Source organism: Pollachius pollachius, assembly GCF_949987615.1.
Source record: "Pollachius pollachius genome assembly, chromosome: 17".
In the NCBI taxonomy this organism is placed as follows: Eukaryota; Metazoa; Chordata; class Actinopteri; order Gadiformes; family Gadidae; genus Pollachius; species Pollachius pollachius.
This window is the reverse complement of record NC_136950.1, coordinates 8970057-8983292: the sequence shown is the minus strand read 5'-3', so window position 1 is coordinate 8983292 and position 13236 is coordinate 8970057. Positions and strand designations below refer to the sequence as shown.

Below are 13236 nucleotides of genomic sequence, written 5' to 3'. Positions count from 1 at the left end.
TTGAATGCTACCTGTCACCTGTGCTTTAAATTCCCTAGCGCCAGGATAATGCGATTGAGCAGAGAATTTCTTTCTGAAAGAAAAACCTCTGATGTAGTCTTTATTGTAAAGGAAAATATTTGAGGTCTGATCGTATTTATGGCTGCCCCTCTGCCGGTCGGGTCCACGAATAACTGGATGATGCCCCTCCCTTGGGCCGTTCTCTTCTTCAAGATGAACAGAGGATGGGCTATGAGTTTGGTTCTCTAGGTAACCAGGCTCTAAGGCTAGCTGTGGCCTGGGTGCCCAGCACCGTGGAGACTCCTCCCTCCGGGCAGGAAGTTGAAGCTGTTACTCTGTGGGAGCCAAACTTTGGCTCAGCCCAACATTCTCAACCGGCCTCCCTGATTGGTCAGATTGTTTTGAACATTAGTTTGACTGAATCGGAGGGGAGAAGGAGACGCCAGTTTACATTTCAGATCTACGATGAGTTCTCGGATTCTAGTTTAAAGCAATGTGTTTGTCTAATCGGTTTTGTATATATATGTATATTTTATGTGTACATATCTAATGCAGATTTGAATGAAAGCGTAAAAGCTGTGTGTGTGTGTGTGTGTGTGTGTGTGTGTGTGTGTGTGTGTCTGTGCTGGTTATCAGTGTGTTTTTGCCAGTGTGTCTGAACTGCCTGACCCTGAATCAGTTGCAGTTACCGCACACCACGTACTCCCTCCTCCTCCTCTGTCCTCCACCTCCTCCTCCTCTCTCCTCTACTTCCTCCTCCTCTCTCCTGTACCTCCTCCTCCTGTGTCCTCCACCTCCTCCTCCTCTCTCCTGTACCTCCTCCTCTATCTACCTCCTCCTCTGTCTTCTCCTCCTTGCCCCTCCTCCTCCTCCTCCTCCTTCTCCTCTCTCTCCTCTTCCTCTTTCGTCTACCTCTTCCTCTCTCCTCGGTCCTCTACCTCCTCCTCTTCGCTCCTCCTTCTCTTCCTCCGCCTCTCTCCTCTTCCTCTCACCTTGGTCCTCTACCTCCTCCTCTCTCCTCTCTCCTAATTGTCTTCCTCCCTCCTCTCCTTTTCCCTTTGCCTCTGTCTTTCATCCTCTTCCAACTTCTCTCCCCTCTTCATCTTATTCTGGCCCCTCCTCCTTCTCCTCTTCCTCCTCTTCCTCCATTCGTGTCTGCATGGGCACAACCTGATCTTGTCGAATAACGTCAACACACATACACACACTAACACAGGCACACACACACACACACAAAAACACACACATCCGTGAACACATCAACAAAGTCTGTCTCAGGGCTATGACATCATACTTTTGTCGATGAGACTTTCTAATTGAAACGCCTTCAAATCCTCACCGCTCCCCAGGAAGCCCGTCGGATTCCCGGGAGCCAATGAGATGCCGGCGAGACAGATGGACATGAGAGAGCCCCAATCAGATCCCACGCTCGGATCAAAGTAGGCGTTTCCTCTGCTGCATGTCAGTTCTGAAATACTCTTGACTCTGGTCGTGCGAGTCCTTCACGTTTAAGCCCTAGTCTAACTCAACCCCCTAGTTTAACCCCACCTACTAGTGTAACCCCACCAACTAGTTTATCTCCACCTTCTAGGGTGACCCCGCCCCTTTTAGTTACACTCCGCCCCTCTGCATTTAACTCAACTGTAGTTTAACTCCAACCCCAGTTGAACTCCTCCTCCTATTTTAACCCATCCCCTTGTTTAACTCGTCCCCCTAAAATAACCCCACCCCATAATTTAACTCCGCCTCCCAGTGTGTCTCGGCCCCTCTTAGTTTAAATCCATCCCCTTTTTTCCACCCTGCCCCTTTTCTGTAACCACGCCCCCCACGTTAAACTCTTCCTCACTCCACCCACCACTAGTTTAACCCCGTCCTAAACTCACTCCTCCGCCTTGTCTAACTCCGCCCCTTAATGAAACTGATAGCCACGCCCCCTTTGGTTAACCCCGCCCTCCTGGTCAAACGCTTGCAGTTGTAGCTCAAGCAGCGCTGCATGCATGGGACTGCGCTGGAGCATGGAATGTCTCTCTTGTGTCGCTGCACTAGACCCCCCCCGCTACCCACCCTGGCCCAAGACAGACCCCCTCACACACACAACTGCACCGGTCCTCTGTGATGAGGACCTCTTCCCTCTCGCTCCGGGGGGTCACAGAGACCCGCGGTCTCCCCTGCATGACCCCATCTCTGGATGACCCCCCCCCCCCCCCCCCCCCTCTCCTCTCTGCCTGGATCATGTTGGGATGAGCTGGGGTCTGCTCTTAGATCTGTAGGACCCTGAGGTCTGTAGACCGTAGAAGACCTTCATCCTGTTGTCAGCTCCCGTCTCTGCTCCGACTGAACTCACACACGTACTCACACACACAAGATGACACTGACTCACACATGCTCTCATATCAACACACACAAACACTCACAAATGCTCTCACATACACACACCCTTACACACGCTCTCACATACACACACACGCTCTTACATACACAAACACACACACACACCCTCACATTCATACAATGTCCCTTGCTCGCACACTCACATACTCACACAGATGCACACTCACTCACTCACTCTCTCACTCACTCACATGTGCATTGACCTCCCACACTGAGCATCATATTTCACCACCAAACTGTTTCCCATGATGCACTGGTAAGTATGCTGCATTATGATTTGTAAGTGAGGGAGGAAAGTGGGTCAAATCCCTTCATGTTGAATACCTGGGACTTAATTACCTTACTACCGACGTTCAGTACTATCCCACACCCACACACACAAACATCCAATACTATCATACACACACACACACACACACACACACACACACACACACACACATATTCAATACTATCACACACACCCCCCCACAGCCCACACACACACACACACACACACACACAAACACATTCAGTACTATAAAACACACAGAGCTCTGTTTGAATAATGTGTGTGTGTGTGTGTGTGTGTGTGTGTGTGTGTGTGTGTGTGTGTGTGTGCGCGCGCGCGCACGCGTGCGTGTGTGTGTGTTAGTGCAGATCAGATTTTAGCACTCTGGCATATTGCAGCCACTCACTTCAATTCAACACACACACACCAGGATGCTGGGACCTGGATGTCGCCCAGATGGCTTGGGTTCTCGTCTGTCAGTCACCATAGTAACCTGCTCACGTCTCCTCCTCCTCTCTCCATCTCCCTCTCTTACCTCTCCTCTCTTTATTTCCTCTTATCTCTGTCCTATCTCCTTTCCATCTCCTCTTTCTCTATCTCTCTTCCTCCCCTCTCTCCTCTCCTCTCATCTCCTCTCCTTTCCACTCTCTCCTCAGTGCCAAGAGAAGGAAAATGGCGGACAAGATTCTTCCGCAGAGGGTGAGGCCCAGATACCCTTGTTCTACTGTCTGTCTGTGTTGTGGTCAGGGTTTGGAGATAGGAGTGGAAGGAGGTATTTCAAAGGTCAAGATAAAGGGGTGTAGATAAGGCTTCAGGATAGGGTGAAGCAGCAGAGCTGAACCAATCCAATACAGGGTTCTGTGAACCATGTAGAACAATTAGATTCCCTCGGGTGCTCTGATTCTGACACGGAGTCACTGACACTGTTTGTTGGGGATTGTGTGAAGGGCAGATGGATCAATACCTTATTGATTCTTTATTGATCACAGGTTTTCCGGTAGCGTACAAAAACACATGACATAGGAGAAGAGCTAAAACGTGCAATCTATAGCTGAGGAAATTATGTAATGAAAGTGCTGCACAACCTAGTGTCTAATAAAGCGATCCACTGATCGGAATTAGACGAATAGGGTTCGTCATGTATAATACTTCTTTGCTCGAACCTGCCGCTTTAGATGTGAACCATAAGTGTGATTGGGTCCCGTTTACCCCCCCTCCCCTGTCCAGATCCGTGAACTGGTCCCAGAGTCGCAGGCCTACATGGACCTGCTAGCCTTCGAGAGGAAGCTGGACCAGACCATCATGAGGAAGAGGGTGGACATCCAGGAGGCGCTGAAGAGACCCATGAAGGTAAGAGGATCCCCACGTTGCACACCACTCCTTCCTCCTCACTCCTCCTCGTTCTCACTGCTAGATGCTTCTCCTCCCTTCCCCGCTTCACTCCTCTTTACTTCTCCTCTTTCTCAGGGCTAGCTGCTCCTCTTTTCAGCTTGTCCCCTCCTCATCCTCCTAAATTCTCTCTTCTACCTACTCTTTAAATCTCCCTCCATCCTCCTCCTTCTTTTTAACAGTAAACAGTTAAAATGCAGGAATGTGTGCACATTGCCATTCAATCTTTTACACAGTGAACTGTGTTTCAAGCTGGTATGTGGTTTGTGTGCGTGTGTGTGTGTGTGTGTGTGTGTGTGTGTGTGTGTGCCTGGGTATGCGTGCATGTTTTGTGTGTATCTGTTTGTCATTTGTTTGTCCTTTCATGTGTGTTTTTATATTCATTTGTGTTTATGTATTGATGTCTATCTATGTTTGTGTGTGTGTCTGTTTATGTGTGTTTGTGCGTTTGTGTTTATGTGTGTGTGTGTTTTTATGTTTTTTGTGTGTGTGTGTTTTTATGTTTTTTGTGTGTTTGTGTGTGTGTGTGTGAGTGTGTGCGTGTGCGTGTGCGCGTGCGTGCGTGCGTGTGTGTGTGTACCATTGTGTCAGCAGCAGAAGCGGAAATTGCGTCTATACATCTCCAACACCTTCAACCCAGCCAAACCCGACGCCGACGACTCCGACGGCAGCATTGCATCATGGGAGCTGCGGGTGGAGGGAAAGCTACTGGACGACGTGAGTATGGCTGGGATTGGGACTGTGTCAATATTCAAGTCAACTTTATTAGTACAGGCCTTCATCACAGTGATAGTCTCAAAGGATCTCACAGGCCCAAATCTTAAGGAACCTCCTAATCCTAAAGCCTCAGAAGGACTTAAAGGGGAACCCTACTCCCTCCAGGGACATTAGGAGGGCAGGCGGTGCCCTCATTGGCCAACATGATGCTAGGATAAACGAGCAGAACAAAGGATATATACAGTTCACATTGTTCAAACTGTTTGGATCAGTTATCCGTTACAAATCGTTCATGAACGTGAGCGTGTGGGTTTATTACAGTTAAAGAGTGATCATGGTCTTTATTCTAGCCAGTGGTCTTTAGTTTATGGTGTTGTTGGAGCCGTTCATCTTAGTCCATAACTGAGAGAATGAACCAAGAAAATACATTCTCGCATGCTCCAAAGTAGTGCAAGATAACGAGCTAGCATAACATTCCAGCAGGAGGTTGTATCTTCAGACAGAGGTCACTGGTAATGAGCGTTTGAGAGTTTGTTTAGATAACTGCGAGATGAGGTCAAAATATCAGAACTCTGATATTCCCCTGAATTCTAAAGCCCATGTTTAACTCCATGCCAAGATACATGCTAAGCTACATACTAGGCTACACGCTAGTCTCTGTGCTAAGCTACACACTAGGTTCTCATGTTCTCAGCGTTCCAGCGGTCCTCCTTTCCATGGCGGTTAGAACCTTGCCGGATCTACCGCCACCACAATTATTCTTGATGGAGCCTGAGAACGTGGCGCTGTTAGCTGGTGATCTCACCCTGGCCTGTGGTCTCTGCTGCTTGGTCCTAAAGACCTCCACACATGGGTCTTTGTTTGAGCAACACATGGCATGTAGATTATGGCACATATCCTGTGTCCGTCTGCGTGTCTGCGTTTGTGTGTGTGTGTGTGTGTGTGTGTGTGTGTGTGTGTGTGTGTGTGTGTGTGTGTGTGTGTCAAGAGGCCTACATGTATTTATGTTAATGTTGACTTTGACCTCTTTCTCTCTCTGTTCGCCAGCCAGGGAAGTTGAAGAGGAAGTTCTCGTCGTTCTTCAAGAGTCTGGTCATCGAGCTGGACAAGGACCTATATGGACCTGACAACCACCTGGTCGAGGTGAGACCCCGCCCTCCCCCATTCTCAACGACCGATCAGGACTCAAAGTCGGTTGGGCCACCACTAGACGACACATGGAGCACTCGGACAACTCTCGGAGAGTTGAGAGTTGGAGGAAAGGGTTGACTCCCACGGAGGACACACGGACATCGTCTTCCGGGCCGTGAGATGACGAGGTTCCAAGACCCCTGGTCTGGAGAGAGGGTTAGGTTAGGGTTCATGGAGAGGCCTCACAGCACCATGTTTAGCAGGGCCCTTAGGCCTGCGCCAACGCGTGGGAAAAACCCCTGCTATCCCAGATGACCTCATCGTCTGGGGTCTGCTGATGAATGCTCTGGACGGAGAGAAGCCGCCGCCGGCTCCTCTGACGGCCGTACGAGTGCCCCTGTCCTGTTGAACCATTTTAGAGCGCAAATATTTCCTAAATATATGAGACAGAGTGCTTTCTCATATGGTACTAGTATATTTATACACATTGGAGAAGGCATATTCCTTCGACTTATCATCATACATATTTGCTGACCGTTTACGACAGCGCATCTCTGAGACTTTGTTTCAAGCTTATTTCTCGGACGTTTGCGACCGTTTTGAAACAAAGTTCTCAAACTTGGGAAAGCCTTCCTGCCTCACGTGTCTTTGTGTTCCCAGGACGTCTGAAGATTTGGTTTTCAAGAGGGCGTACAGCGTTTCATTGTCTTCAGTTAAAATATAGAATCCAATCTCCTTTCACCCCGCGGGAACAATAAACACTGCAGGGCTTTCCTTCAGTCCTCGGCCTCCGCTTAACGCTTAGAGGTGACATATTATACCACCAGGTGTGAGTGTGATTAGCCGTTACAAGCCGAAAATCGGCCTCTTCTGATCTATCAAGTGGGTTGGTCCACGTAGATGTATGACGGATAGCTGTATGACTGGCAATTAATCTAGTGAGACTCGTTATTTGGTACAAGAAAAGGCTATTCTATACCATGGAGAAGCCAGCGTTCAGATTCATGCTCCAGGCTTTTGATAAACACCATTGGGGATTGGGGGGACGAGGGGCCGGTAAGTCAGACCGCGTCGATCGTATATGGTCCCTCTTTTTTCCACAGTCAGAAAGCTTTGTGTCGAGCTGCCTCAGCCATTATTACAATTGGAGCAGCAGTTACCACGGCGACGGAGGAAAACATCTGGAGATTTATCAGGAAGCGCGAGGCAAATGGGGATAGACTGACTTTGGGAATCCAGCCAGCGTGTCCTCCAGCGTTAGAGAGCCGTCAGCACTGGAGTGGTACAGGCCGGGCTGGGTTTATCTAAATACCCAGACTCAAACAAAGGGCCCATTGCTGCTGGCCGTGTTTGTACAGCTTGATATAGGCCCGTCACTCGATAAACACTTTGGGTTTTCAGACGTTTCTCCGCTGAGTGAGTGTGTGTGTGTGTGTGTGTGTGTGTGTGTGTGTGTGTGTGTGTGTGCGTGTGCATGTGTGTGTGTGTGCCTGCTTGTGCGTTTATCTGTGTGAGTGGAATGGAAAATTTGTGTTATCTTGATCTGTAAGAGCAGTAGATATGGAAGCCAGACGAGGGTTCTCGTACCGCTAGAGATGTGATATACACGGCATTCCTGAGCTACACTGTTAAACTACTATTACAACATCACCGTAAACACCGTTAATCGCGGTTGTACCATCGATTATCATTAACTACAATTCTGTGGGTGAAGACCATGCATGATATGTGGTCATATATGTGACATCACTTTGCCGAAAGGTACTGGGTTCGATCCCCAATGTCCTCAGTCTACCTATAGTCATCCTTGAATAAGATGACCCCTGACTCCTAGCGGCTGCTTGACGACATGTAATAAATGCTAAATAAGTGGGGTGGGGGTTGGGTTGCTGCCAGAGGTGTGCCGTTGGGTCGTGACCCTCTGACCTTGTGTGACCTTCTGACTGGTCCCCCTTTCTGTTGGTCCCAGTGGCACCGCACCCCCACCACCCAGGAGACGGACGGCTTCCAGGTGAAGCGGCCAGGGGACGTGAGCGTCCGCTGCACCCTCCTGCTCATGCTGGACTACCAGGTGAGGGCGCCAGAGAGGCACCCAGAGCCAGGCATGCTCGGTGCCTGGCCCCCACACACACACACACAAACACACCCACAACCTGACATACCGCCTCGCACACACGTGCACAAACACACACGCACACGCTGCCTCACATACCACCTAAACCTTGCACACTCTCTCACACACACACAAACACACACACACACGCGCAAACAACCTCACATACCTCCAAAACCTTGCACACACTCTCACACGCGCACACACACACAGACACACACACACACACACACACACACATACAAACACACACAACCTTACATACCACCAAAACCTCGCACACACCCTCACCCCACGCGCACCGATTGGTGCGCGTGGGGTGAGGGTGTGTGCAAGGTTTTGGTGGTGAGGTTGTGTGCGCGTGTGTGTGGTGTGTGTGCTTTTGAAAGGGACGCCAAAACGCCTTTAACACAAGAAATGAACAACACATCCGCAACAACAAAACCCCACAGAACAAGGCATACACATACACCCAAACCCACAAAGGAACCGTCGCAGTCGTTGATGGATCTCACCACCGGTCCGCAGCCCCCCCAGTTCAAACTGGACCCCCGGCTGGCCCGGCTGCTGGGCATCCACACCCAGACGCGCTCCTGCATCATCCAGGCACTGTGGCAGTACGTCAAGACCAACAAGCTGCAGGACTCCCACGACAAGGAGTACATCAACTGTGACAAGTACTTCCAGCAGGTACACACTGCGGCTCCCTGTGAGTGTGTTTACGTCTTTGGTTTATTCTGCTGCAATCTACTATGAGAGACACAGTGACCAGAGGGAGAGACCGGATGTGTCTGTTGGGTGCGTCTCTGCCTTGCATGTTATTTAACTACAATAAACGTATCAACAGTACAGTACAGAGACATTTTTTTTAAGGAGCAGGCAGGGGTTAGACAGTAGAGAGACAGGTCATTAAGGAGCAGGTTGGGGTTAGACAGTAGAGAGACAGGTCATTAAGGAGCAGGTTGCGGTTAGACAGTAGAGAGACAGGTCATTAAGGAGCAAGTTGGGGTTAGGCAGTAGAGAGACAGGTCATTAAGGAGCAGGGTGGGGTTAGACAGTACAGAGACAGGTCATTAAGGAACAGGTAGGGGTTAGAAAGGAAGAGAGACAGGTCATTAAGGAGCAGGTAGGGGTTAGACAGTACAGAGACAGGTCATTAAGGAGCAGGTAGGGGTTAGACAGTACAGAGACAGGTCATTAAGGAGCAGGTTGGGGTTAGACAGTACAGAGACAGGTCATTAAGGAGCAGGTTGGGGTTAGACAGTACAGAGACAGGTCATTAAGGAGCAGGTAGGGGTTAGACAGTACAGAGACAGGTCATTAAGGGGCAGGTAGGGGTTAGACAGTACAGAGACAGGTCATTAAGGAGCAGGTTGGGGTTAGACAGTACAGAGACCGGTCATTAAGGAGCAGGTAGGGGTTAGACAGTAGAGAGACAGGTCATTAAGGAGCAGGTAGGGGTTAGACAGTACAGAGACCGGTCATAAGGAGCAGGTCGGGGTCTAACAGACGTTCTCCTCCTGCTCCAGATCTTCGACTGTCCGCGTCTCAAGTTCTCAGAGATCCCCCAGCGGCTGACCAACCTCCTGCTACCCCCGGACCCCATCGTCATCAACCATGTCATCAGGTAATCATGGCAATGCACCCCTCAGGTGATCTCGCTAGAATGATGTGGGGCTGTGTTACACCTGGACGGGACATTCAGGTGGTACAGCAAAAAGCACAGGCCAGTGATAGAAATGACAAAAAGAAAAATATTAGTGCTGTCAGTTTAACGCATTATTAACGGCGTTAATGCAAAACAATTTTAACGGAGTTAATTTTTTTAGCGTGCAATTAACGCTCTTTTGGCTTGGCAAACATTGTCGTTTTTTCACCTGCTGTCTAGCAACAACTAGTCACGTTAGAAAAACTACAATATCATACCGGATCTAGCTACAGCGGAAACGAAACAACAAGCACGCTGCACAAACTTGTTGGGGCAAGCAAGGATACGGATCGGGTGAAAAACTCCTTAAAAGTGTGTGTGTGTTTGTGTGTCACTCTGTTCGAGACTGCACGAGACTTCAATGTTGTCATTAGCTGTTACGTCTTTCTGACCAATCGCAGTTCAAGGTCCACCTGGGCTGTACCACTTCGGGAGGGGCCGTCAGTTACTCCCCTCTAGACAAAATCGACTTGGTTGCGACGTTGTTTGTTGCGGCTGTTGAGTGAGTGAGAGGTTGCGAGCCCCGAAACGTTAACGGCCCACCGGGAATTCTCCCGACTCTCCCGATTACCACTCGCCACTGTGTGTGTGTGTGTGTGTGTGTGTGTGTGTGTGTGTGCGTGCGTGCGTGCGTGCGTGCGTGCGTGCGTGCGTGCGTGCGTGCGTGTGTGTGTGTGTGTGTAGGCGTTTGATAGCCTGGTAATGTGTATAGGCCTACGTACGGTAGGAATATTCATACTGGTTTGAATAATAAATGTTATAGTATTTCCCATCTTTGCTGAGCAAGAGTTTTGTTCCAAAGTTCAGTGATTGAAACAAATAAAAGCCTGGGCTATTGAAGTTTTACGGTAGGCCTACCACTGTCATCGAACCTACCCGATGTCAAGTGGACCGGGTTGAATTCACTGCGGGTCTCTCTTCTTATATCCGTCTTACCAAATATATTTTATTACTGTCCTTCTCAACACTCTTTGATCTCACTAAAAGGCTAGCAGCACGAAATCAAGGGATATTTAGAATAGAAAAAAATGTGTGATTAATCGCGAGTTAACTATGACATTAATGCGATTAATCGCGATTAAATATTTTAATCGCTTGACAGCACCAACAAATATACATACGAGTAAGATCCAATTTTTTTACGAATATTGAAAATATATGATTTCAGACAATATGAGTATCAGTGCAAAAAACGGTTGAAAGACGTTTAAGATAAACATTATTTATACTCTAGGCTACATTATTGAAACCATACATTATTGATTGTTGTACCTGGGACAGTAGTAAATGCTTAGTGCTATAGATAGTGCTGGATATGCTACTATTGAATCACTATTTATATTCCCATGGCAACGCATCAAGTCATCCCATTCACACTCTTTGGCGGGATGTTGGATATTCAAGGCAGTAGCGTGTGAACAGTGCTTTTAAGAGAGCCGTGTTAAGCAGTTCTCCTTCAGCATGTCCACCATGCGTGTCCAGCCCTCAAAGGGATGGGTCAGCTCAGGCTGTGTTGATTGGTTAGGTTTCTAAAGCCCTGCCCCCTCCCTCTCCAGTGTGGATCCCAACGACCAGAAGAAGACAGCGTGCTACGACATTGACGTGGAGGTGGAGGATCCCCTGAAGAGCCAGATGAGCAGCTTCCTGCTCTCCACGGCCAATCAGCAGGAGATCGCCTCCCTTGACAACAAGGTCAGAGACACGCCCCTGTTCCACCATATTGTGGTCTGACACTGAGTTAGATAGTGACAAGCCCTTTACCCATTATCAGCCATTGTTTTTGCTGAAGCATTCTGTTCACCACGCGGTTGTCTGTGTAAACGCTTGGTTAAAAAGGAAGTTTATCTTCAGTTCAGGGTGTTTATCTCCTCATTGGCATGATTGATCAGATATAAGAGGGAGTGTGCTTGTCTGAGTTTGTCAGGGTGTGTGTGAGTGGATTCAGTCCTTGGGGCTCCATTAGATGATCTGACCTTGATGTCCTGCTGTGTGTTCAGATCCATGAGACCATCGAGTCCATCAACCAGCTGAAGATCCAGAGAGACTTCATGCTGAGCTTCTCCAGAGACCCCAAGGGGTACATCCAGGACTGGCTGCAGTCCCAGAGCAGAGACCTAAAGGTACCAGACACACACAGGCGTTCCCACACACACCAAAAATACACACAACTACACCTTCAAACCACAGTATATACTATATACAGTATATATATACCGATAATCACTACACATGTAGCACAGGTTCCACTACTCTTGAAAAATCCATTCGATTAACATTATTGTTAACAATATAAAATAAACAATAATATTATTTTAATTAATTTATGATTTTAGTTTCCAATCACTTGTTAAAGGTCCCATGGCATGCTACTTTATGGATGCTTTAATATAGATATTAGTAGGCCCCAAACACAGTATTTGAAGACGTTCCCGAAATTCAGCCGTGGTGCAGAATTACAGCCACTACGAGCCAGTCGCACATTGAGCTTTCCCCAAATGCGCCATTTCGGTGTCTGTAGCTTTAATGCAAATGAGGAGGAGAGAGGCGGGTCAGGGAGGAGGGTGGGGGTGTGGCTCTGAGCAGCTTGCAGCCAGGGTACCATGCGCTCTGTTTACAGTGGATGTATCGCAATGGCGAGGCGCACACAGCCTTTAGCCGTGTTCTGTAAATATTCTAGAACACATGGGAGTCCTGGAGCTCTATATCTAAATAATATCATATTATATATAGATATCTTTATCATAAAATATATATTATCACGGCCAAAAGCTGTGTGAGCCTCCAGACGATATTATGAATAAACGACGTGTCGGGGTCTCCGACGTCTCGACGCGTCAGGGTCCACGTCCACATCGATCTGAAGTAGACTGAACCACGACATGGAAGAGAAAGGGATTGTTGCCCGTGATTGTTGACCGCGGTTGTCTCCCGCCGGAGCCTCGCTGCCGAGGGACCACCACCTCGGCAGCGGTCAGCGCTGCCGAGGGGCAACCGGCGGCAGGCAGCATATCGCAGTTCATGTGCTTCAGGGAGTCAAAGCCAAAGTTCCTATCCACCAATTCCTTCTCAACCATGGCTGAGGTAACCCCAACTACAGTCCTGTTGTGGAAATACAAGAGACGTCAAAGAACCGACGTGTTATGTACCATAACACCAACAGCAAACACTTGCATTACAGTGTGTCTAATCACACACACACACACACACACACACACACATGTGGCGCTCGCACGGCCGTGTCTCATTGGCGGGCCAAATTCTCCGGGTGGGCAAGGCAGAGAAAGGGGAGGAGCTTAGATCCTTTATGACGACATATGGGACCACATTCCAAATCAGCGCGCTTGAGCCTCCGTTTTTTCAAAGGCGAGCAGAACACCTAGTGCTCGTTTTACACCGAACGCAAGTTTTAGCCATTGGGGGACCATAGGCAGGCTAGGGGAACTCATATTTATGTTAGAAAACCTCATAAAGTGAGATTTTCATGCCATGGGACCTTTAAACATGCTGCTGTAGTAA

The 13236-nt window shown here is 48.7% G+C and overlaps 1 protein-coding gene across 5 annotated transcripts in view; it reads left to right on the top strand.

Annotated features, from left to right (window-relative positions):
• Positions 1–13236, top strand: part of smarcd3b (SWI/SNF related BAF chromatin remodeling complex subunit D3b) — a 32170-nt gene that overhangs the window by 15180 nt on the left and 3754 nt on the right. For 2 of the 5 annotated variants that reach the window (XM_079754247.1, XM_079754245.1), the window contains exons 3-12: positions 1350–1439; positions 3319–3361; positions 3890–4012; positions 4643–4768; positions 5816–5911; positions 7869–7970; positions 8541–8702; positions 9542–9639; positions 11277–11412; positions 11718–11840. In XM_079754247.1, coding sequence (XP_079610373.1) covers positions 1350–1439; positions 3319–3361; positions 3890–4012; positions 4643–4768; positions 5816–5911; positions 7869–7970; positions 8541–8702; positions 9542–9639; positions 11277–11412; positions 11718–11840 — 1099 coding nt within the window. The remainder of the gene's footprint in view (positions 1–1349; positions 1440–3318; positions 3362–3889; positions 4013–4642; positions 4769–5815; positions 5912–7868; positions 7971–8540; positions 8703–9541; positions 9640–11276; positions 11413–11717; positions 11841–13236) is intronic. The other 3 variants (XM_079754246.1, XM_079754249.1, XM_079754248.1) reach the window with 3 other exon arrangements.